Source organism: Martes martes (assembly GCF_963455335.1).
Source record: "Martes martes genome assembly, chromosome: 1".
Classification (NCBI taxonomy): Eukaryota; Metazoa; Chordata; class Mammalia; order Carnivora; family Mustelidae; genus Martes; species Martes martes.
The window spans coordinates 185,981,487-186,005,288 of NC_137888.1; the positions used below are offsets into that span (position 1 = coordinate 185,981,487).

At 43.8% G+C, this 23,802-nt stretch overlaps 1 protein-coding gene across 2 annotated transcripts in view; it reads right to left on the bottom strand.

Annotated features, from left to right (window-relative positions):
• ATXN7 (ataxin 7) overlaps nucleotides 1–23,142 on the bottom strand; it is a gene marked incomplete at its 5' end in the record, with an annotated part of 90,689 nt that extends 67,547 nt beyond the window's left edge. For both annotated transcript variants that reach the window (XM_080828438.1, XM_080828439.1), the window contains 2 exons: nucleotides 22,531–22,599; nucleotides 22,827–23,142. In XM_080828438.1, the coding sequence (XP_080684564.1) occupies nucleotides 22,531–22,599; nucleotides 22,827–23,142 (385 nt within the window). The remainder of the gene's footprint in view (nucleotides 1–22,530; nucleotides 22,600–22,826) is intronic.
• Between the last annotated feature and the right edge of the window lie 660 nt (nucleotides 23,143–23,802).

Sequence of the window (23,802 nt, forward strand, 5' to 3'; positions counted from 1 at the left end):
AAAACTGTTCACATACATTACTTTATACATAAATAAAACTCACCACTGCCCTAATAAATCCCAATTACCTTAAAGTAATGGTATATAAAAATTACACTGGAAACGATTTCAGTGGATGCGGGTGGGATCTCAATATGTTCGATTGAAGTACAAAGCATTCAGCTATATTCTTAAAAGACTAACATGACAATACGCACTCTCTCCCCTTTTTCAACACATCACGAAGCACTTAAGGCAACACAGAAAAAGAACTTTATGTACTAATAAATGGAAACTAACAAAGTAAGCTTTTTCACTCCAGTAAGCCTTTAGTTTATTTTAGTTAACATATTTCTGTCCTCCCTCGTTTCAGAAAAACAGCAAACGCATTGCCTTATTTACGTCTGTGCTTATCGGTAATGACATGTCCATATCTCTGCAAACAGTTGGTTAATTAATTTGTACCCCTATCTTCTGGCAGCCTGCCTATGCAACCGAACAGCAAAAATAATTACACTAGGCTAAAGTGGGAACATTTTCACTCTTCTTTTTGAGATTTCTTATCGTGGGGCTTGTTGCCTTTTTAAAAATGGGTTTGAGTTGTAGAATGCTTGCAAATCAGATAAAAGTTATTAGAAGACCATGTTTCCATTCTTCACTCCAGCATGAATAAGCAATCAGGAAGAAAATGAACAGGCTGAAAACTGACCAAGCAGTCAAAGGCATAAAACTGGGCTGAGTGGAGGGGCGCCTGGGTGGCTCGGTGGGTTAAAGCCTCTGCCTTCGGCTCGGGTCATGGTCCCAGGGTCCTGGGATCGAGCCCCACATCGGGCTCTCTGCTCTGCAGGGAGCCTGCTTCCCCCTCTCTCTCTGCCTGCCTCCCCTTCTCTCTCTGCCTGCCTCTCTGCCTACTTGTGATTTCTGTCTGTCAAATAAATGAATAAAATCTTAAAAAAAAAAAAAAAACTGGGCTGAGTGGAATCATGGATGAAGACAAATCAAGCTCTATTGCAGGAAAGACCTTCATCTCTTTCATTACATTAATCTGAGATTAATCTATCAACACAAATTTACCTAGAAACTACCACAAGCAATCACCAAACCCCATGTGAAAGTCAAGTAAGAGATCACTGGGATCCTGTACCTGACACCGCAAATCACAGAATTTCTAGTTAGGGATCACCTTAGAAACAGTCCCCAGGGATATATGTCTAGTACTTCAAGGCAAACACAACAGTCCCCTGAGCCCAGCTTAAGCCCACCTAACATATAACTGATGTTATAGTTTCCTGCATGCCTGATGATTTTCATCTGTCTTGATTTTAACAGTGGAGTTCCATTTTAAGAGAGGAATTGGCTGGTTAGTTTCTAACATCAGTTGAAATCACCCTTGAAAATGTCTCAGACGCCACGTGGAGGCCAACCAGGAGGTCCCACACAGCCAGTTGTGTCACTGATGTTAGAACAGATGGCTGTTCCTACCAAATGAAATATATGGCTTGTATTCAGGGGCCTTACTGTACAAAAATATCCATGTAATTCAACACCAGAATCACAGGACAATGAGATGCTTGCACTTGGACTCAGTTCCCACAACCATCTCCAAATAAAGGAAAAGCAATCAATATTCATAATTGTGTGCTTACTATGTTCAAAACACTCAGGATGCTGAAGGTAAGAGCTGTGAGCAAAATCCTGCCTTTATGGAACTTACATCTTAGTTGATTCACACCTCCCTTTTCAAGCTCATTTCAGGGCAATATGCATGGAATGACTAGTGAAATTAGCCACACTGTTTTTTCTCTTTTGTACCATCTTAAGCTATAATTTGCATAAGTTACAAGCACGTATGATGCAACCCTCCTGTAAAAGTTTGAGACCTAGGTTTCTTTTTTTTTTTTTCCAAAATTTATTTATTTGAGAGAGAGAGCACACAGAGGGAGAGAGAGAAGCAGACTCCCCGCTGAGAGGGAACCCTATGAAGGGCTCAATCCCAGGATCCTGGGATCGTGACCTCAGATAAACACAGAGGCTTAACTGAGCCACCCACGACCCATGACCTAAGTTTCTTTTATCAGCAGTGTCAGAAAACTGGCTTGTACTATTTATCAAAATGCAGTAAAACAGTCACATAACCACTCACACTCACTGCTGAAATGGCAAAACAAGGACTATTGCAAAAAACACTGCTGGTACCCACATCATGTGAGAGACTGCTCTGCTTTTTGTCCTGAGTTGGGTGAAGGTCCAAAACCATATGAAAAGCAGTTTAAGGGCATCATCACAGAACAGTGAAAAGTGCAGGCTGTTCAAATGTTCGAGACTGTATGTTTGTTGCATTGTGCTGAGTACTGGGGAAAAAAAGCATGGTAAAGCAGACTTTGCCCATAAAGAGCTTCCAATCCAGTCACAAAGCTGAGACATTCACAGAAATACCACATCTCTTCATCTCAAAGCTGCCACTAAGTGTGTGTCAATACCAGCCTTTGGGGAAGAATAAAAAAATGTATCTTTCAACTTTATAGTCCACTCTTATTTCAGAAATATTAAAACAAAAAAAGAGGTGAGGCAGCTGGGTGGCTCAGTTGGTTAATAAGCATCTGCCTTAGGCTCTGGTCATGATCCCAGGGTCCTAGGATTATGCCTGAGGTCAGAATCCCTGCTCAGCAGGGAGCCTGCTTCTCCCTCTCCCTCTGCTTATCCCTTCTCCACTCATGCACACTGGTACAAGTGCACACTCTCTCTCAAATAAATAAACAAATAAAATCTTAAAACAAAACAAAACAAACAAAAGAAAAAGTGGCATCTTGGAATTAAGGATATACAATAACAGTTACTCTGGGACTTCTCAGGTGTGGCTGTGCAACATCAGTGAAACTCAGGATAAGGAAGGGAGTGCTTCTCTTGATAGTCACCCAAAAGAATATAGTTAATGTAAAACCACAACGATCTCAGCAGCGAATTTCCTCCATAATATGATTTCTAAGGAAGGGGCTACTAGTCTTTCAACAGCATCACACCAGCGACACCAACATTCAGTCATTTGTTCAAACATTTATCAAGTACCTCATATGCATCCACCACTGAAGAACATTCCTATATGCCAGGACCTGAGTGAGGGGCTTTATATTATGATATGTATTTTGTATTATATGTATTTTTATATATACTTATATTTACGGGCAATTCTGCCCCTAAAGGGGGATGCTGGCAGTGTTTGGAAACATTTCCGGCTGTCACATGTGGGGCATGTGGTTCTCCTGGCACCCGACACAGGGGCCAGATGCTGCCAAATACCCTACAATGCACAGGACATTCCCCACAACAAAACAATTATCTGGCCCCAAATGTCATTAACACTGAGGTTGAAAACCCCTCCATTAATTAAAGCACCCTCACAAAATCTATGAGGGAAAGTCTATTGTAACCCATGCCCACTTGTGAGGTAATGGAGGCCAAGAGGTATGAAATAACTTGCCCAAGGTCAGCGGGGAAGGATGGAGCCGGGATTGTAACCCAGGAAATGCAAAGCGCGGTACAACGAGCATTAACACCCTGCAAAACTCTTGGTGTGATTACAGGAACCCAGAGAGGAAGTACTTAAAAAAAACTGAGTCACCAGGATGTAACGCTCTTCATTTCACCCTCTCTTCCCTCAGTTACCATCCAGAAGTATTCCCTTTCTGCCTCTCACAAAGGCCATCTCTTTCCAGTGTTCCCCCATCCCATCTCGATCTCTGGAAAGAGGTGTGTAAGTAGAACAACCGTCTGATTTCTCATTTCTCCTTCCATTGTTCAGAGTGGTTCCCATCAGCATAAACAAAAACATCGCCTACCCCCAAGAACCCAGAGAAACAGGCAATTCTTTTTGTGAATTCTCTTCCCAGAAGTGGCGTAAGTTCGGCACATGGCAAGCCTAAGAGGCCAGCCTCAATCATAACTCCGAGTGGGCAGGGATGGAGAGGCGGTGGGAGAGGCTGCCAGCTGGCAAGCAAATATGAAAGGACAGGACACAAGGGGGTGGTTTTCAGACTTCCCAGCTCCTGGAGGAACTAGTCTTTGGCTTCTCTGTGCAAATGCAGTATTAGTCATTAGCTGCAAAGGAGTTAGGGCAATTGATGATTCTGAAAATAAGGATGAACATCAATAGCTTTTCAAGTGTAAAATCTGCAAATGAATCCATCACCCAACTTCCAATTAACTTTCTTCTAAAAACCAAAAAAATTAGAGTCCCATCTTAAAATCAATACGATACAAACAACAACAAAAATCAACTAGTCACTTGTTCCTTTAGGTATCTGTAAGATACCAATTTTATTACCCCTTCAACAGGAACCATTACCCTCCCTCTCCAGAAAGGTTATCTTAACAAACTGCTCTGCAAAGGTCTATTTCAGCACTCCATGAAGAATGACATTTTTTTTTTCAGGAGGGAAAACAAGGGAGCTTACCACAGTCACAGGGAAATTTTTATTTCCTCTTTTTTTGTAAAAGAAAAGTAGCTGAGACTACAGTCACTTAACATTCTGTTCCTTATTCAACCCCAAATCCTGTTATAAGATGTGCAGTTCACTCATCATGGACTTTCTAGAGGGAGGTAGAAAACAGCTTTTGCCTCTGAGACTGCAGAGGCTGAGGCTTGCAGAGTGAAGAAAATCATCAAGAGGTGGCAAAAATGGTACCCCCAATTCTGCGTGGATTGAAGAGGGAATATGTCTGGTACCTTGTAATTCTCAGATGAAGACAATCATTGTAACCAGGAAGCATACAATGAACTCTTTTAACAACAACACTCTGAAGGGAAGACTGCATTTTCAAATCACAGGGCTCTAAGTTTCTGCAGAACTGAGGACTGCATTTTCAACAGCCCAGACCTCGGAAGTAGGAAGTCTGGGTAAAAAGGTGAGCCTGACAGTTCCGTAAGGAGAGACAGACTCCAGGAGAAAGGAACTGTGCTCCCAGCCATCAACAAACTTTTCTGTCATCTAAATGGACCTCTGACACCAGAAAAGCCTTTCTGGAGGGCACTTGGGCATTATCTACTTAAATATACCTTCCATTTGCCTGTTCATTAACAAAATCAGCAAATAAAAATTTCACTGGTGCTAAGGAACTTGTAGAAGTACTGTTGGTAAAATCAGCAAAACTACCAAGAGCCTAAATATCCACCCACTGAGATTTAGTTTAAACAACCATAGTATATCCCAAATACAATCTACAAAGCAGTAGTTTAAAAAAAAAAAAAAAAAAAAAAAGGCAGAACTCAATGCAATGACATGGGAAGCTCTCCTTATGGTTGAACACAAAAAGCATGCAGCAGGCTTAAAGCTGGACCACAGGCCCAGAAAGGCTGCGTTAAAGAACTAAGGGAGAATGTGGGACCTGAGAGATGAAAGTTATTTTTCTTCCTTTGGGGGGAGGGAATTAAGGGAAAGAAGGGAGCAGCGAAAGGAAGGGTGTCTGGGGTGAGGGGGTAGTTACCCTGCACAGAGACAGACATAACCTAGAGGGAAAGGCTAAGGAGCCCAGATGCTATGGCGGCCTCAAGTAAACAACTGTGTCCCGCAGCCAAATGAACAGTTTCGCTTTACCCTAAGGGCAACGGGAATCCATGAAGTCAGTTAAGCAAGAACAAGTCATTTAAGCAATAATAAACATTATTTAATGTGAGTCTCAGAAAGATCACCCTAATGTCCTAAAGTCTGTCCTATTCGCTCAGAATTTATAAACAGTTTCATGACAAAATGTCAGGTGGGACTGAGCTTTTACTCTATTCGCCTGTGTGTCTGAGATGACGCAGACCTACAAGCATCATTATGACAAAAAAAATGGTATCTTCTCGTCTCAGGCTGGTCAACTATGACTCTTAACCTTGAATCCAGCCAGAATACTATAGGTTTCTAATGAAAATAATAAAAAACAATAGTGCTGTGAAATCATTCATTAAAACAAAAGATTTAGAAACTGAATAGGAGTTTTTTTAAAATTATCTTGTATATGAACAAAAAAACCTGCTTTAACTACACAGAGCATAATAATGGAGACTAGTTACAAGCTTATAAGAAGTCTGGTTATTTTTTGGTGGTGCCAAATCCTATTGGGTTTTAAAAGGCCTTTGAGTATCTGTTCAGAAGTATATACTCTTTTTAGAAAACTGTACTTAGGCAAATACGGACGGTATTTTGCATGTATCTACAAAGGGGTTCAAGGACCTCCCACTGCTCAAATAAACCCGGTTTGAGGACCACTTATTTCAAAGCCCTCGCATTAGTTACTTCTTCGTAGGTGTATGCCCACTTCTCCACTTAAAGGCACCTCTGTCCTGACACAGGGGTGTAACAGTCACAATTCATAGCCGTCACCTACATCACCACATGAGATCGGAAATGTTAAAAGGGAGCAGGATTTCACGTGAACTCTTTTCCTGAAGTAAGAGTGGAGGGTTTGGCGGTGGGGGGGTGGGGGTGGAGCTGTAATTTAAAGAGGGTGTCGGTGTACAAAGGAGACCACCTATACCAGAAAAAACACAGCCAAGGGCACTGAAAACAAAGCAAAAAGAAAGGATATGGCAATAATGTGCCTTTTTTTCTGAAGAGAAGGCAAAAGGCTCTAAAGGGAACAGTGGATTGGTCCATGAAGGGCCTCAGAGGCCAGGGTTTGGGTTTGTTTTCTCCAGGAAGAGCAAGCTCATGAACGCCCTCTCAGTCTGAGAGCTCTTCCTTCCTGACACTATAGTCAAGGTGAGGCACCCTATATGCATTGACTCCACGCACGGTTATCCACAGGTATTGCTCACAAACCCTTTATCAGAACTAAGTTAAAATTTTGAGTAATTAAGTGTCATGTTTTCCCCTCCACTTTTTTTGGGAGGGGGGAGAGGAGGGTGTGCTTACAAGTAAGTAAGATCAGCAGTAGAAACAAGAAGTTAGAACTTCCACTATACACTCCATTGACTCCAACTTTAAGGACTGACTCTTCTAGACCCCTCTGTGTTTCACTTTAATTCTTTAGTGGCTGTCTGAAAGAGACTGCTCTACTCTCCCATGCCCCATATGGTACTTCACAGCCATATTTAACAAAATCAGTGCACATGCTCTTAGTATGTCTCCAAAGAAGTAGCCACCTGTCTAGTATCTTAAACCTTGATACAAAAATCCTTAAGCAATAGGGATATGTTAGAAGCCACCCCAGATTTTAAACTGTGGGATCTGAAAAAGATCAGGCGACTGTTCATCTGCTCTGGCCCCTCTCTTCATTTGACAGTGCCCAGATATAGACATAATTATGGCCAAGGCCTTCCAGGGAAAGCTGTGGAGGGGCTGCACACAAAAGGATCCTATTACGAGGTATTTTCATCAGGCAAATAAGAACTTGAGTGATGATGCCAAACCAACCGCTTACAAGACATATTCCCTACTCACTCCCTAATTACCTTTTCATAAAACTGACAGCACTGAAAATTTCCTGGGGATTTGGGAATAAAAATAAAAACTTGTTATCTTTTAAAATGGAAGGAAAAGCTGTCTCTGAACAGGGGCTGCTAAATTTTACCAAAATCAAACATTAAAGTCTGACCTCTCAAAGTAATCAGCATTATTTGAAAACCATTAAAATATACGTTAAGATCTATTTTTCCTGTAAAAGAAAGAGAGATAGAAAGAGAGAAGGAAGGAAGTAAAGAAAGAAAATAGAAAGAATATAGAAAGAAGATAAGTAGTTAACTAATTTTGTCCAATTCAATCATAACCATTTCAAAACCCTAGATTCCTGCCCAAGGCTACGGGGCAGGTAATTCCCAGTTCCTATAGATGGTTGGAGAGCCTCTCAATCATGTCTGCGCTGACAACTGGCAGCGTGAACCCACTGTGTGCAGAGGAAAGACAGAATGCTGGGAGTGACTCTGTGACCAGGAAGAGCAGGCTGGGCTGGCCTTCAAGAAAACTCCCACTTGTCTGTGCCAGTTGTGCGGCACGTAGGCAAGACCACAGCAACACGACATGACCAAAGCAAAAAAAAAAAACCTGATGGGAAGTTTTGTTGTTGTTGTAACCTATTTCTTTTTTGGGAAGTACTACCAACAAGGCCGGCAGAGATGCAAAAACAAGAATGAAAGATCAGATCAATCAATTTAGCTACTTAATACCAACGAGAAAAATGGTTTGATAAGTGAGACAGGAAAATTTAGTGAGTCTCATTCTCAAAAGAAACACTCCTGGAGAATCTCCGGATTACAAGCATCTTTGTGCATTATTATAAAAGACTGTATTAGCTGTGTTTATTTATCTGCCTAGATGAAGACACTGTCCTCAAAGATTAGTATACATGCCACTTCCCTGGTACACTGAAGAAATGTCTAAATTACTTTTTTCTGTTTCGGTTGCATTAACCATTTCTCCACCATGCAGTCTGGAAATTATGTTTACTACAGATTTTAAATGAACCCCTGCATGGCCTAATTCTGTCTCTCTCCCTTCCCCCCCACCCCCTCCTGCTTGCTCATGCACACTCTCTCACATGAATAAATCTTAAAATATATATATATATATATATATATAAAATATAATGGTGATAATATAAGTACCTGTTTTGCAGTACTTTGTAGGATTAAGTGAGGCAATCCATGTAAAGCTCTGGTATAGTGCTTGGCACACAGGAAGTGGTCAAGTAATGAGAATCACTAATACTAGTTACTAGGTATTGATTAAAATGCTTAATTTTTCAAGTTCTAAAGTACTTCTTAAAAGCATTTTCCCAGTGTTAAGTAAAATGGGTATGTAAACCATTCAGCTAACAGGATTTGACATGTTTCATAATTCTTAAATGCCATTTACTGAAATCCTATATTTAAGGAGTTGTTTTTATTTCAGAATTACTAGCGAGAAGAAAAAAAGAGGATCTCTGCAAAATTTCTACAAACACTTACATGGCAATGGGTGAATACTAGTGCCTACCAATTTGACTAATCTATCTGGATGGTTTGGTTTTTAAACTACAAAAAAATTAGTCGTTTTATTTGTTACCCTGACATAAGTATCTCTTTAATGAGAAGAGACTATGATTCATGGAGAGACTGCAAACTCACACAACAGATTATTTTCAGTAACAGCCACCAGCTTTTAGGAAAACATCTACCAAACACACAAGATCTTTTAAAGAAATAGCCATTGCAGCTGCCAGTTAACAATGAAAAGCTCCTCAGACATGAAGCTAAGGAAGAGAAGAGGAATAGAAAGTATAGTACATAAAATCTACAGTAAACTCTGAGCTCGTCCCTAGTACAGTGGTTCATCAGAGGAGACAGAAAAAGGCCTAGAAACAGGAATAAAGGGAAGGAAGAAAATAAATTTCCTATTCAGAGGCCGAAAAAAAGCACAGAGTTTATCTTGGTAAAGAAAACCCCGATGATGTAATAGAGGGATTCAGGCACACTGTCATTTATTCCTACAAAACCAGTTATTCCAAAACCGAAACCATTTCTCTCTTCACGGCACACTGTTAGTCAACCAAAAAGAGGGTGCTGGAACACAGGAAGCAATAATGAACAAGGGTCTATCAAACTTTATATCCAACAGGGAAACGAATGTTACTGCAGTGAACACTACTGGGCCTCCCCAACAAGAAGAAGTCAAAGAACGTTATTAGCAGGTAGTCTATACTGTTCTTTCCTCTAGACAGACCAATTTTGCAAATTTAGCCAAGACCTGTGTCGTGATAACTCCTTCTACCTAGTATTTACACCCCAAATCTCACAGGAAGGCCATATTTTAGTAAGAGTGGTGGCTTACTTTCCATCATCACAGGATACTAATGGACAGCTTTTGGTAAGGACTACAAAGCATGGAGGAATCCTTTTAGGAAAGGGACGCCTAAGCTAAGGAAGGTGTGGGGCCAGAAACAGCAGCACTAGCCCAGGCAGAGGGAACAGCATGTGCAAGGATTCAGCATACGCAAGGGTTCAGAATTAGGAAAGTGCCCGGAGTGTGTGAAGAATCGGAAGGAGGCTAATACCCCCAGGGGCAGTGTAGGTAAAGGTGAAAATGAAGGTGAGGCGGCTGGACAGCCTGGCAGAGGCAAGACCAAGCAAGGCTGTGGGCCACAGGAAAAGGATCTGAATTTTCACAGTGGTACAAAGCCCAATGGGACCTGCCACCCCAACTCACCGCAAGCCCTCAGCATATGACTTCTACCATTCCCCAGCCACTCTGGCCCCCTGCCTTTCTGTCAACACCCTAGGATCCTCTCCCACCAGGGCCTTTAGATTTGCTGTTCCTTCTGCCTGAAGCTCATCCATGATATCCAGATGACTCACACCTTCATAGTCTATAAGTCTTGGTTCAGAAAACTCCTCACCCTACTTCAAATTGTACCCTTCCATACACATCTTTCTCCAGAACACTTGTTACCACCTAACATTCACAGGTTCTTTTTTTTCTTTTTCTTTAATTGTTGCCTATCTCCTCCACTAGAATAGAAGCTCTATGAGGGCAGTTCTGGAACCCTGAAAATTAGAACAGTATCTAGCACAAAGTAGATACTCAGTAAATACAGGCTGACTGACTGAATGAATACTAACAAAAAGAAATACTTAGGGCGCCTGGGTGGCTCAGTCATTTGGGCACCTGCCTTTGGCTTGGGTCATGATCCTGGCTCCTGGGATCAAGTCCTGCCTCAGGGGGTTTCTCCCTCTGCCTCTGCCCCTCTCTCTCATGAATAAATAAAAATCTTAAAACAAACAAACAAACAAACAAACATTTAAGAGTTTTACCAGAGAGAAACAATCCACTTTAGACTTTAGAAATTATATTTTAAAACCTCACTTTCTGAATTTATCCTTACCTAGACATGCGAGATTTCACGTGAAGGAGATAAGCTAATGCCGCACAGGCCTTCAACTTCTACTTTAGCCACGGCCAGTTCAATTTCCAGACAGCTACCATGCTGAGCTCTCGACAGCCACCCTCCTCGGGAGTGACCTTCCTCCTGCTGCAACCAGCTCACCTCCTGCCCTCCAGTGTAGCCAGGTTCCAGGCTCCTTCGCAGAGATGTCCCCACCTCAGAAGCTACTCCCACACGAGACCGGCTAGCTCCTTCAAGGATTAACAAGAGCTCCAACTCTCCCTTTCAACTCCAGGAAGCCTCCCCCTTACCTAACCCCTGCTTTCCCACCAACTCATTCTGTCCTCCACTTCAGAGTTACTAAGTTTCCCGATTTCCTGGGCTTACCCTCTCACCATCCAAGGCCTCATAGGACTTGCTAGGAAGTTTGGATTTCCTCCAAGTGCACTGGGAAGCCTCCAAAGGATACATAACTGCCAGTTTATTTGGCTATCCACCCTCCTCCACCCCATCTAGATACTTGGAAAAAGTGGCGGACAAAATTCTTTTTTCTGTCCACTCTCAACAGATGACCTCCTAACTTCTCCCTTACTTCATGGAAAAAACTAATTACCTTATCTTCTCCCAATTCCACATTTTACCTATAACTGAATCTACAATCTTTATTACAACAGAAAAAAGCCTCATTCTATCCAAAGTTGACCCGTCTACTTGGGCTCTGATTGCCTCCCCTTTTCCCATCTCAAAGTATTATCCTTGTGATGATCCATCTTCTCCCATGCAATCAATTATCCCCCATTCCAGGATACTTCCAGTGGCAGACAAACATGCCCTAGTATTATCCAAAATAAATAAAACAAAATAAAATGGAATAAAATAAACCTTCCCTAGTCTCCTTTAACCATGCTCCCATCCGGCTACTGCCGCATTATCTCTGCTCTCTCTCAGAGCAAAACCCTTTGGTCACCTGCCCACATTTGTCCTCTCCACTTTTTCAGTGCTGGTCCTCACAGCCCCCTGCAACAATCCCCCTCCCAACCACCCTCCAACAGCCCCCTCCAATGAGGTGCCTGTCTCTCCGACTCTTTCGATTAAGGTCATTAACCACCTCCACACTGCCAATCCAAAGATCAAGTCCCTGGCCTGGCTTGGCTTCATTTCACACGGCATCTGACACAGGCAATTGCCCCTCAATTAAAAAGTGTTTCTTCTCTTGAATTCTACATCACCACTCACATGGATTCCCTTCCTGCCCATTGGAGCTTCCTCCCTTCCCCTGCAGATTCCTCCTATGCACCCACCACCTCAAGGAGGACTCTGCTGTTGGCCCTCCTTATGGATACTGGCACCTTGAAGGAACTCACCCCGACCCCCAGCCTTCCATATTCTCCTTACACTGGTGACACAGACTGACACACAGCCGCCCGCGCAGGCCATTCTGCCGAGCCCCAGACTGTACACTCAGCTGCCAACTCCACAGCCACACGTGAATGCTAAGTACATCACACACACTGTGGCCCAAACCTGAGCTCCTGACCGCGTCTCCGCTTCCTCCAACATTCCTCAGCTTACTAAGGTACCACTCGGCTGCTCAATTCTTACCCTTCTCCATCATCCACATCCAATTCTTCACTAAGTCACATCAAATCTGCCTCCAAAACATACCCTTAACAGGACCCCCTGTCTATACTGCCACCGCCACCACCACCTCTCACCTAGCTGCCTGGCCCACACCCTCCCCTCAAATCACTCAGCATACAAGAGCTGGTGGTTTTCACACTTCACCAACAGGCCATTGCCCTGCTGAAGGCTCCTATTATGCTGAGGATAAACCCAAATCTTGACCGTGACCTTTGTGATCTGACCTTCATAAGCCTCATTTTAATGCACTCTTCTTCATTCCCATCTCAGAAGCTGTGTACTTGCTTTTTCCTTCTGCTTGGAACACTCTTTCCCCCCATCCCAGAAGATCCAGTGGCCACTTCTTTCACACCATTCCTATTTCAGCTCCAGGGCTAGTTTCTCAGAAAAGCCTTCCTTGGTCAAGTTAGCTAGAACTCTCCTCCCACCCCCAAATCATTAGCCTACTTTACAGCACTCTATGCCCTTGAAAAATGTTTGTGTATTTACTGTGTCTCCCTCTGGCAGAGGGCAGGGGCTCTTTCTGACTTGTGTCACTCTATCCCCAACACCCATGAGAGAACCTGGCAGGCACTTAGTGGGTAACTCCATAAATATTTGCTGACCAACTGCCTGACTGGGGGGTTAGGGCTGTGCCTTCGTACCTTGTTTGCAGTTGTACCCTCAGACTCTAGGCCAGCAAAGGGTACACATAAAATGTCTATCACATGTTTGTGGGATAAAAACTAAATGAACAAAGGCAAAACAGCCAAAGGATTCTCAAGGCAGGAATCATGCTGGACAAAATATCCTGAGGCCGGCCGAAAGACAAGGTCTGGACCTTGTCAGGAAATAAAATGACCAGGCCAGCAAGTTTGAGTCCTGCCTATTGTGAAGTGCTCAGAGCACCTACAGGGGTGTCCTTGATCAAGTATGAATCTCCTTAAGCCCAAATCCTGTAACCGAAGACTTAAAATTGGCCAGAACAGGATTACAGAGAATGACAGTTTTCATGTCCCATATTTCCATGATCTATAAAATCTTTACAATGAATAGGTATTAACTTCTATAACAATGATTTTTTTTCCCCCATTAAAACCTATCTGCCTATATAGTTTCCAAAGAGAACAAGGTAACTTAAATGAAGAACTGCTTCAAGCTGGACTGGAAATTTCCAAGAATTAAAAAGGCAATTTTCTAAATTCCCTCACCAGGCAGAAAACCCCTCGTGACCACCACCACACACACACACCAAATCACATAAATAGGAGTGCCTCTGTCATCCTATCCACTGCATAATCTGGTGAGGATGACTTGTTCTACTAGCTGTAATTTACCTTTCTTGCTCAGAAAAAGAGGTTTGTAAAACATTTTAAGAAGCTACCTAAAGACAAACTTGAGGCTTCCAAAAGAGGAGCAGTGCCACTGTGCACACGCAGGAGCGGGTAAAAAAAAAACCACACTGGTATGTTCTCTGCAAGTCAAAAAGAGAGGACTAAAGGGGGAAACAAGAAATGTCAATTCCCACTTCTCATTTTTACTAGAGTCCAAGAAAACTCGAAACCTGGGTTCATTTCCTACCCTCTGCTCCCTTGAACATACTGAGGTTTCCTCTGACTGCCAACACAGCCTGCTGAAGGAAAACTGGCATCTCACTTCCTGCTGCTCCCTGACCATCCTGGTCCACCGCCTGATCAGAGGCATGCTCATGACACTGCGTTCTCATTACTGATAAAATTAACAGAATTAGCAATTAACATTTAGTGAACAGTTGGTCTGCTAGACACTGTACCAAGTGCTGAAACTGCATTATGCCATTTAATCCTCCCAACCACTATGAGGTACTACTACTATTCCCATTTTATAGGCCAGTCAACTGAGGCTTAGCAAAGCTATGCAGCAGTTACTCAGCAAGTACAGCCTGGATTTGAGCCCAGGTTTGTGTAACTCCAGAATTGGTAGTTGCCACGACTACCTCTAAAGCTGCCTTTTTCAAACTTACCACATGGAACCCCTTTCCTGCATAACTCCTAAGAGCAGCACAGAGAAGCAAGGCTGCACGACCGACACTTTGGGAAACTGATTTAAAACAATGGTTCTCGGGGTGCCTGGGTGGCTCCATCGGTTAAGCGCCTGCTTTTGGCTCAGGACATGATCCCATGGTCCTGGGATCAAGCCCCACACTGGGCTCTCTGCTCAGAGGGAGCCTCTTCTCCCTCTCCTTCTGCTGATCCACCTGCCTGTATTCTTTTTCTCTGTCAAATAAATAAATAAAATTTTTAAAAATAAATGAATAAATAAAACACTGTTCTAAAGTGCCAAAATACATGATGATCTCCAAGAAGTCAAAAAAGAAATAAGAAAAACCAGAACAGTGCACTGTGCTTTTCTTAAACTTCCTTCAATTTTAAAAAACTGCCCCGTATTCCTGAACAGTGACCCTCATACTTTTATAATGGGAATAATTATATGTGTCTAATTACATATATTCTAGAATGCCAGCAACCCTAGCACTGATCTCCAATTTATTTAGGAAACTTTCTGGTTTGAAATACAGAAGCCTGGGGCCATTGGTTAAAAATATTTTTCTTTTTCCTACTGCATTACTGGAGCTCAAGATTGTGGAAACCATCCGAATAACCTGAGAGGGAGACATTTTCTGTTTTAAAATTGTGGATATAACTGACAGAAACCTATGACTTTTGCTTGCCATAAACTTAGAACAGAAAAAGCACTTCATGTTAACAGGGTCTTTATTACAAAGAGGAACAAGAACACTTAATCTAGTTTTACGGTGAGTGCCTGAAATGCAAAAATCACTCTTTTCCTTCTTTTGCTCATTTATAATAATCCCTGCTGTACAAGATGAATATAAATGTAATCCTCTGCCTTTCTCTCAAAAGTACAGTAACTCCAACTGTTAAGTCTACTAACAGGCTTCTTTTTCTCCTTAGAACTTCAATCAAAAAATACTTTAATAATCAGAGGGGCACATTTATTAAAAATACTGCCATAAACTTTGAATATCAATGTGATTAAAAGCAATCTTGCACTGAAATACTATTTAAATAGTGGAATTTCATTTCTTTTTTAAAGGATTCTTTCTAATGGCACAAATCCCAGATGATTGTGTTTGCTATCTGCTACAACCTTAGTTTTCATTTAATCTTTTTTTAAAGCCAATTACTTCTAACGCAAACTGCACACACTTCCCCTCCCCCTCAAAGAAAAGATTTTATAAAAGAACTGCTAAATACAACGTATAAACTGCTGTAAGGCACAGCAAGGAAAAGGCTCCAGTATCTTTAAAATAAATTTGGAGGGGAGGGCGGTAAGGTTCGGTTTTTCTAGCTGAGCATACAGAGAACAAGGATCATAGCAACCTGCTCAAGCTTGTGAAAAGCAGGTGAGCGGTTTGGAATGGGCTCAGCACAGCAGAGGGCCACGCACGTGGGCCTCAAAGACAGGCAGATCTGGGTTAGTCTCTTACATGCTCTGTGATCGTGCTGAGGTACCTCATTTCTCTGAGCCTCAGTTTCCTCCTCTGTAAAAGGGGAAATGGTACTACCTAGATCACACAAGTGCTGCGAAGATTACCTAAGGAGACACTTGTGCTGGCACAGAATGAAAGGGCTCACCAAACGTAAGCTGTCCACACACCTGTAGGTACTCTGTGAGACACAGCACCAAGAAGGCACGATGTGCTTATGAGAAACGAGGCCACAGAACATGTAAGGTCGCACTCAATAAGGATGCATAAATTCCTCATGCTTCACCCCCAAGGTTAAAGGTCACAAGAAACAAAACTGTAACTGGGTTAAAGCTCAGGAACCCCATTCTACTACAGCTGATGTACAGGACTTCTGCGAACAAGGCCTTGAGGGTTGAGGAATTCAGCATGGACTGTACCAGGTGTTACGCTCTTCAGTGAGTACAAAGTCTTAAAAATGTGAGATACAACGCACACGTATAGATGCTGTGTACCTTCTCCATCAATCAAAATGAAGATTTGTTTCCTGGTGAATCTGCCTTATAATTCCCAAGACGACCTCCAACGAGGCTTCAGCCTTTCTAAACCAAATGCAAGGGCAGAAATGCTGAAGAACTGGAGTCAGATACCCTTTTGAAGACCCCATGAAAGTTCGATTCTTTCTCCAGTCGGGCTTAACAGAAGCCAAGCACCACCCTCACAGTTTAAGGCCCTTGAAAGCTGAGACAATAACAGCTCTGTTCATGCTCTGTATCTGAATTGCTCTGAAACAGATCTATGTCCCAGAGAAGTAGCAGTAAATGACAAAAGTGGACAAGGACAGGCTCCTTCCTACAAAAAACCCTACAGAGAGTCTTATATGTTCCTTCTAACCCAACATACTTCTTCAATACCAAACAAACTTTTGGTTTAAGAAGAATGAATTTTAGTATTTTAAAGATTGTCCCCTTCAGAACAGAAAAGTTCGAGGAGTACCAAAAGCACATTCTGCAGAATGAGTTTCCCTTCATTAACCAAGGAACCCATTAGAACAAGAACTGGCAAATTTTTTCTGTCAAGAGCCAAAGAGTCAATTGTGGGCCCGGTGGACCCACAAGCCGAAGCATAGCTTCGACTGCACCTGCTTGACTCTGCTGTTCGTGTACACAGAAAGCCGCCACAGACGATCAGTACAGGAGCAGCTGGGGCTGTGTGCAATGAAACCTTACTATGGACTCTAACATCAGAATCTCGTGTGTTTTTCACAGGTCATGAAATAATCATTTTCTTTTAAGGTTTCCCTCTAGTAGAAACCATTCTTAGCTAGGCTCCAGGCCCAGTTTGGTCCACACACGGGCTATCGTTTGCACTAAAGGAGCTAAGGAGCCAGAATCATGGGGAAGGAATCCCTGTTATGGGAGGGTCTTGAGGCCTCCAGGGGGTCTTTCACCCCCAAGTCAGTGCAGACTTCAGAAGCAGAGAGTCACATACAGGAACTGTCAGCAAGGACACTGCCCACTATCAATGCAGCCCTAACTCCCATGCACAAAGCATCAAATGTGGGTGACCTGCAACTAAATCACCTGAGTGGTCCTGAAATGAGTATTAACAGAATTCTGATGCAGTGAACTTGAATCTCACTGATTCCCATCTGAGGCTCAGTTTCCATCTCCACTTGAGATGTAGGCAGAATGCAAACACTGCCACCTGCAGAACCCTCGCACACCCTTGGAAGAGGTCAGAAAATGGCAGCCTGGCTTGCCTCAAAAGAACACAGAGCTCACATATAGGCTCCCATTTTGCAGGAGGCAAGTTGGGAAATCTATGTAAGCAGACAAAAGAAAACCAAGAGAAATCATATGCTGTCTGGAACATGCTTCAAAATAATTCAGTGTGGGGGACAGGGTAGAGGTAAAACAAGATTGGGCCATGACTCATGAGTTGTTTAAGCTGTATGATGGATACAAGGAGGCTCATTAAAATTTTTTCTGTACTTCTGTAGATTTCAAATTGTCCATAAGAAAAAGTTGGGTGAAGAAACAAGAGAGAAACCCTAGAGAAAAACAGAAATGTTCTTCACTTCAGGAAGAGGGTTTTATGCCTATAATGCAATTTTAGAGTACTTCACACAGATACCTATTTGTTTTCAGTAACTGACTATGAACATTTTTTCCCCCCTAGGAAAGAAAAATTTGGTATTGTTGACTCCGTCTCTGTTGATTGAGGCTACCCACCTCCTAACCAGTCTTTTATTTTCTTTTCTTTTAATCTAGCTGCCTGTAGATGCCAACTAACCTCTTTTTCATCTTGCCCTAGGCTCAATTATGTCATCATTATTATGACAGGGAAATCACCTGTCATCAAGTGTGGATATCACTCTGGGTTGCCATCCTACTCCCTTGCCTAAATATCACAGATAAGAGAGGTGGTGTCCTGTCTGCACTTTCTGGAAAGTGTAAATGGAGTGCTAAACTCAGGACAAAGCAACAGGAAGTGCTGAAAGACAGCCTCTGGCCTCCCCTGGGGCCATAAAGCCTATCTTCCACAGAGTAGGCACTGGGGGGGGGGGGGGTGTCACAGTCGAAATTTATCATTTGACCTCTTCATCCTTGAGTGACTCAGTTGAATCTTTCTAAGTAGCCCAATTAATCCATTTTGGGTCACAAATATTTACTGAGTACAACCTGTGCAGAAGCTGAATATGCCTCCATCGACAATGCTCTGGTCCTTTGGGAGTGGATATTCTAATGAAAGAGTCACCACATAATACATACTTTCCAATGGTGACAGTTTTAAGTGTTTATTGGAAGGAAAAGTACAGGCTACTTTGACTGTTTTACAACAGGTGGCTTAAAAGAGGTTACGGATGACTTTCCAAAGAAAATGTCATTTTTCTAACTCTACTGTTGACCCTCACAATGACATCATTCATTTTTTAAAATCTGCCATGAAATTAAGGCATTTAACATTTTCATTTTTTAAAGCTCCCTATATGTTCAGGCACTAATATGGAAACCTTAATCAGTTACTCATACCAATTGAGTTCACCTAAAAATAATTTTGTTAAATGTAGAATTTCACAAGTCACCTTTGGAAAAGAGGGTAATTTGTTTTCTGAGTTTAATCATTTGAAATAAGTAGAAATTATTATCCATCTATTTCCACCCGGATCAACTCTGTTATCAGCTAATATTATAAATTACAGAAAACAAAAAGCAATAAAAATATGAGGATGCAAACAAAAAATAGGCTGACCTCTGAAAGATAACTGCAATTTTATCCTAACATTTGCCCACTTGTGCTAATAGGAAAAAAAAGGATGATATATTAGCTAAACCACAAATAATCTCACTTCCATCTAAATCAATACTTCTAACCTCTCCTGCAGCATTAGCCCTTGGGCAGTCTTGTCATGAAGGAACTGGCCAAACTAAGCTACAAGAGGAAAAAGAAAAAGAAATCCTGGCTTAGGAGTTTTGAATTTTGGGGTTAGAGATATATGAAGGATCCTCAAGAATTCAAGAGAAGCTGTTAATGCCTGCCCTAGAAAGTAGACATACATAGTTTTTCCTACAATTCCAAGGTACTCCGTCCATCCTGAAGCCCATTCAAGTCCCAGACTAAAATCCCCTGACCTAGATAAATATCGAATTCATAAATCAAATCTAAGAGTTTCAACAGCTTAAAGGGTTGTAAGAATTAGTATGCACAGAGTCATTTTCCATACGTTATCTAATTTAATGTCCACTCCAACAACCATGGGAAGCAGATACCATCATCTCCTTTTACAAAGAGGGAAAGCTAGATTCTGAGAGGTAAAATAACAAAAGCAAGGTTAAGCAACCTGCTCTCATACCCAGGTTTTTAACCCGTAGGTCCACAATCATGAACTGGATGAGAACTCAAGAAGTTTGGTCCAGGGGCACTTGGGTGGCTCAGTCGGTTAAGCGGCTACCTTTGGCTCGGGTCTTGATCTCAGGGTCCTGGCATCGAGTCCCACATCCAGGCTCCCAGCTCAGCTGAGAGCCTGCTTCTCCCTCTCTTCCCACTTCTTATGCGCTCTCTCTCACATAAATAAATCAATCTTCCAAAAAAAAAAGTCTGGCCCATAGTCCTAGACATCTTCCAACATGGGAAGTTTCTGATTCTTAGCACTTCGACAATATGATCAATTTATCTACATTTTCATCTCAATTAAACCTCCTTGTCAAGAGGAATTAGTACAGATTTACTTCCATACACCTCTTCTTGGAAACAGATAATCCTAACTAAAGACAAAAGATAACTGGTCTAATAATTTTTGATAAATTTAAAATGTATTTTCACTTTTTTTTTTTTAAGATTTTTTTTTTTAAATTTATTTGACAGAGAGAGAGAGAGAAAGCTCAGGCCGGGAAAGGGACAGAGGGAGAAGAGGACTCCCCAGTGAGAAAGGAACCTGACATGGGCCTCAATCCCAGGACCTTGGGATCATGATCTAAGCCGAAGGCAGTCGCTTAACCAACTGAGCTACCCAGGTGCCCCTGTATTTTCATTTCTTAAACAGTCTAACATGAGCTATTTGTTAGACAAACAGAGCCCACTGCCTGAGTGCTGAATGTTCTCATGCTTGAGTTTTAAAATTGTCTCAGAAAATCCATCAAGTCACAAATGAATCAAGAACTGACTGAATTAAAAACTTCAGTCTCTATTCAAAGCCACAAGGCAGAATTTCAGCCATCCTGGTCCCTTCAGCATCCTCTGAATCGTTAGAGCACCTTTTAAAAAAACAGCACCTTTAATAATCACTCATCATTTGATAGGGCAGAAGCATACACAAGCAAATCTATGATCCCTTTTTGCCTCAAGAAGGTAGTTGAGAGATCTTAGATCCTCATGGTGAAAACCTGCTGATGAGTATGTCCCAGCAGGAAATAATATGACAAAAATTGGGTTCAGGCCACTAAATTTGGCTGGGTCAGTCCAGACCAAGTTGCCCAGTAAAACCCTAATAAACTTACTCATCCTCTATTGGGGAATTACCAATAATTAGCACACTGTTTTCACACAGATTTAGAAACCCTTTATGGGAAATGTCCACACCCAAAGAATAAAAACTAAGAACAAGAGTGGGTCAGGTCCTCTAACGCTCTACTCCAACTGTTTCCTATGAGAGTTGCCACCTAGTGATTTTAATTTTTTAAGCTCAGGCGGACTGCCAACTCAACACTAAAACCGGACTAACAACTGATTTTTCCTATTGCAACATCGCCAGCAAATCCTTTGCTTTCCCTCTTTCCTTCAAACTCAAACAGTGATTCTCATTTTCAAAATCAACTAATTTGCTCTATAATCTGTTCCAACTGGAAGCCCTCACAGAGCTGCCACTGGTATTACTCTTCCTCCCAGTGCCAAGAGGCCAACAAGAGGCCAGTTCAAAACACCAAAACGGCAAATGTGGGGGGAAAAAAAAAAGGCTCTAAAAACAAGAAGTAAATATGGAGACAGTAACAATGGGCCAACTCTGGACTTTAAAACATTCAGCTTGCCCAAGTTCTACCTATTCTTGGGCCCTGAACATTATGCCAAAGTTAATGGCTACACGTGAGGAATGAAATTGCATTGGGGAATATAAACTCAGTATGTTGGATACCAAAACTCATGTAGGGCCTTGTCCTAATACCACTAAAAAAGCAACTTAAATTGAACCTAAAGTGACTGGCCTCCAGAAGTCCCTTTGGACCGCAGTGTGCCCAGGCCTGGCACAGGCATTAGATAGCAAAGTTGACTATTCGAAGAAAAATAAATCTGAAAAAAAGTCTGACGATTTCTAGATACCAGAGCTTCCATTTAGAAACACACCTTTAGCTACAAGTATTTCCCTAAGTATCAAACAGTTTTATTAAAAACTGACTATAATCAGACTCTGGTTTCACTAACTACGGACGCTAAAGGCTTGTTTCACCAAATAAAATTCTGGACTTTTTCCTGCCCTGATCTTGGCAGCTCTCTCTCTCTCACACACACACACACAAACACACACAACTCTGGCCAACTGCTCCTCAAGCAGCTCTCACACTCACACACACTCACACACACACCCGCTCTGGCTAACTGCTCCTCAGTTGTAATGATCCTTCTGAGGCATCCTAAACTTTGTAGCTTAAATCCCATAGAAATAAGGCCACACGGATAAAGCGTTATCTTTTCTCAAGTTTGAAATCCATTCTGACTGCCAGCAGAAAATTTCTGGTGGCAAAATTTCCTTTCCAAAGCCTCCTAAAGCATGCATGGAAATGCTTTCGAAGGCGAAAAATTTCTTTCTCCACTTGTGTTTCTTGGGAAGAGGGTCAGACCAGAAGAATCTGGGTTAAATTCACTGCGGTCCCCCAACCTTATCACTGAGCAATGCACCTCACGCTGCACCAAGTTAGGCCCAGAAGTGAAGGGTTCCGGGACGCTCCCCATTACAGGAAGCCCCGGAAACCAGATTTTCCAAACGTTCCGATCTCCCCCTTCCTCCTCAGACAGGAAAATCCTCACGGGGATAAGGAGTGGGTAAGGTGGGATAAAGTCTCCCACCCTGGCGAAGCCGGCAAGAAACTTCCTCAGGGCTTGCAGAAACTCCAATGGGAGGCTGGACTCACCTTCGCGACAGAGCCCCATGACTTCGCGGTTTTTCCCAAACTCCTTGAAACTTTCGTCCAATTCCGTCCCTAGGAGATACACACACACAGGAGGAGGGGAGAGGCAGATCAGTGGCCGGGAGTGTGACGCACGCTGACGCACGCACGGAGTAGGTGCGGGCACCTCCGCGTACCCCAACCGAGCGATAGCATCTCTGACCCCCGAGGGGGCGGGTCACAGGGTGGGGGGAGGGGAAAAGGGTCAGAGGATGGGGGGCACTGAGGGACTTGGGGAAGAGGAGGGCGTGGACACTCACCGTCCTTCCCAGGAAGTTTGGAAGCCTCGACCCACAGATTCCACGACTGTCCCAGCATCGCTTCAGGACTGGGCAGGGGCCTGCGCTCCCCGACGGTCGCCATTGCGGCGGCGGTCGAGGTGGAGGCGGCGCCGGGGCCGCCGTCCTCCGGCCGGAGGCGCCTCGGCGGCGGCGGCGGCTGCTGCCGCTGGGGCTGCGGAGGCTGCTGCTGCTGCTGCTGCTGCTGCTGCCGGGCGGCCGCCGCCACTGCTCCGCCCGCTGCCGCCGCCGCTCGGCGCGGCTCCCCCCTGACGTCATCCACGGCCCGCTCCGACATTCTTTCCGCTCCTACAATGTAACAAAAAAGGGGGAAAAGAGTCGCGCGGGGGCCGCTTTTAAGGAGGCGCCGGGGAGTTCCGGCGGCGTGCGCGGCCCGCAGGCCGGGTGGGGCGCGCTGACAGCGCCCCCCGGCCGCCCAGCCCTCCCAACCCGCCTCCTCCCGGGCCACCCCCCGCCCCGGGCGCAAAGTCCGCGGCGCGGGCTAGCTTTCGCTTTCGACTCCCGCGGCCCCTCGGGGGAGGGGACGAGCCGCCGGCGGCCCGCCACCGCGGCGCAGGGTCCCTTGCCTGCCTCTGCCGCCGAGACCCTCACGGAGGCCGGCGCCCGGAGCTGCTCCCGCCACGGCTGCCCGCGGCGGGGAGGCCCGAAGACGCACCCCCGACCCTCGGGCTGCCCACCCTGAGGCCGCTCGCATCCCCGGGCCGGGCCCGGCGGCCCCGCTCCTTCCTTCCGTCCGCGCGTCCGTCCGAGCGGCGGCGCCCGACCGGCTCCCTTAAGCAGAGGCGCCTCCCGCCGCCTCCTCCCCCTCGCCGGTCCCTCCCTCTCAGCTCGCTCCGGCGAAGTTTGCACGTCAAGCCCCCGGAGTGGAGCCAGGGCGAAGTCGGAAACGCAGCCACCTATGGAGAAACGAGCCGGCCGGCGGGCCCCGAAGAACCAT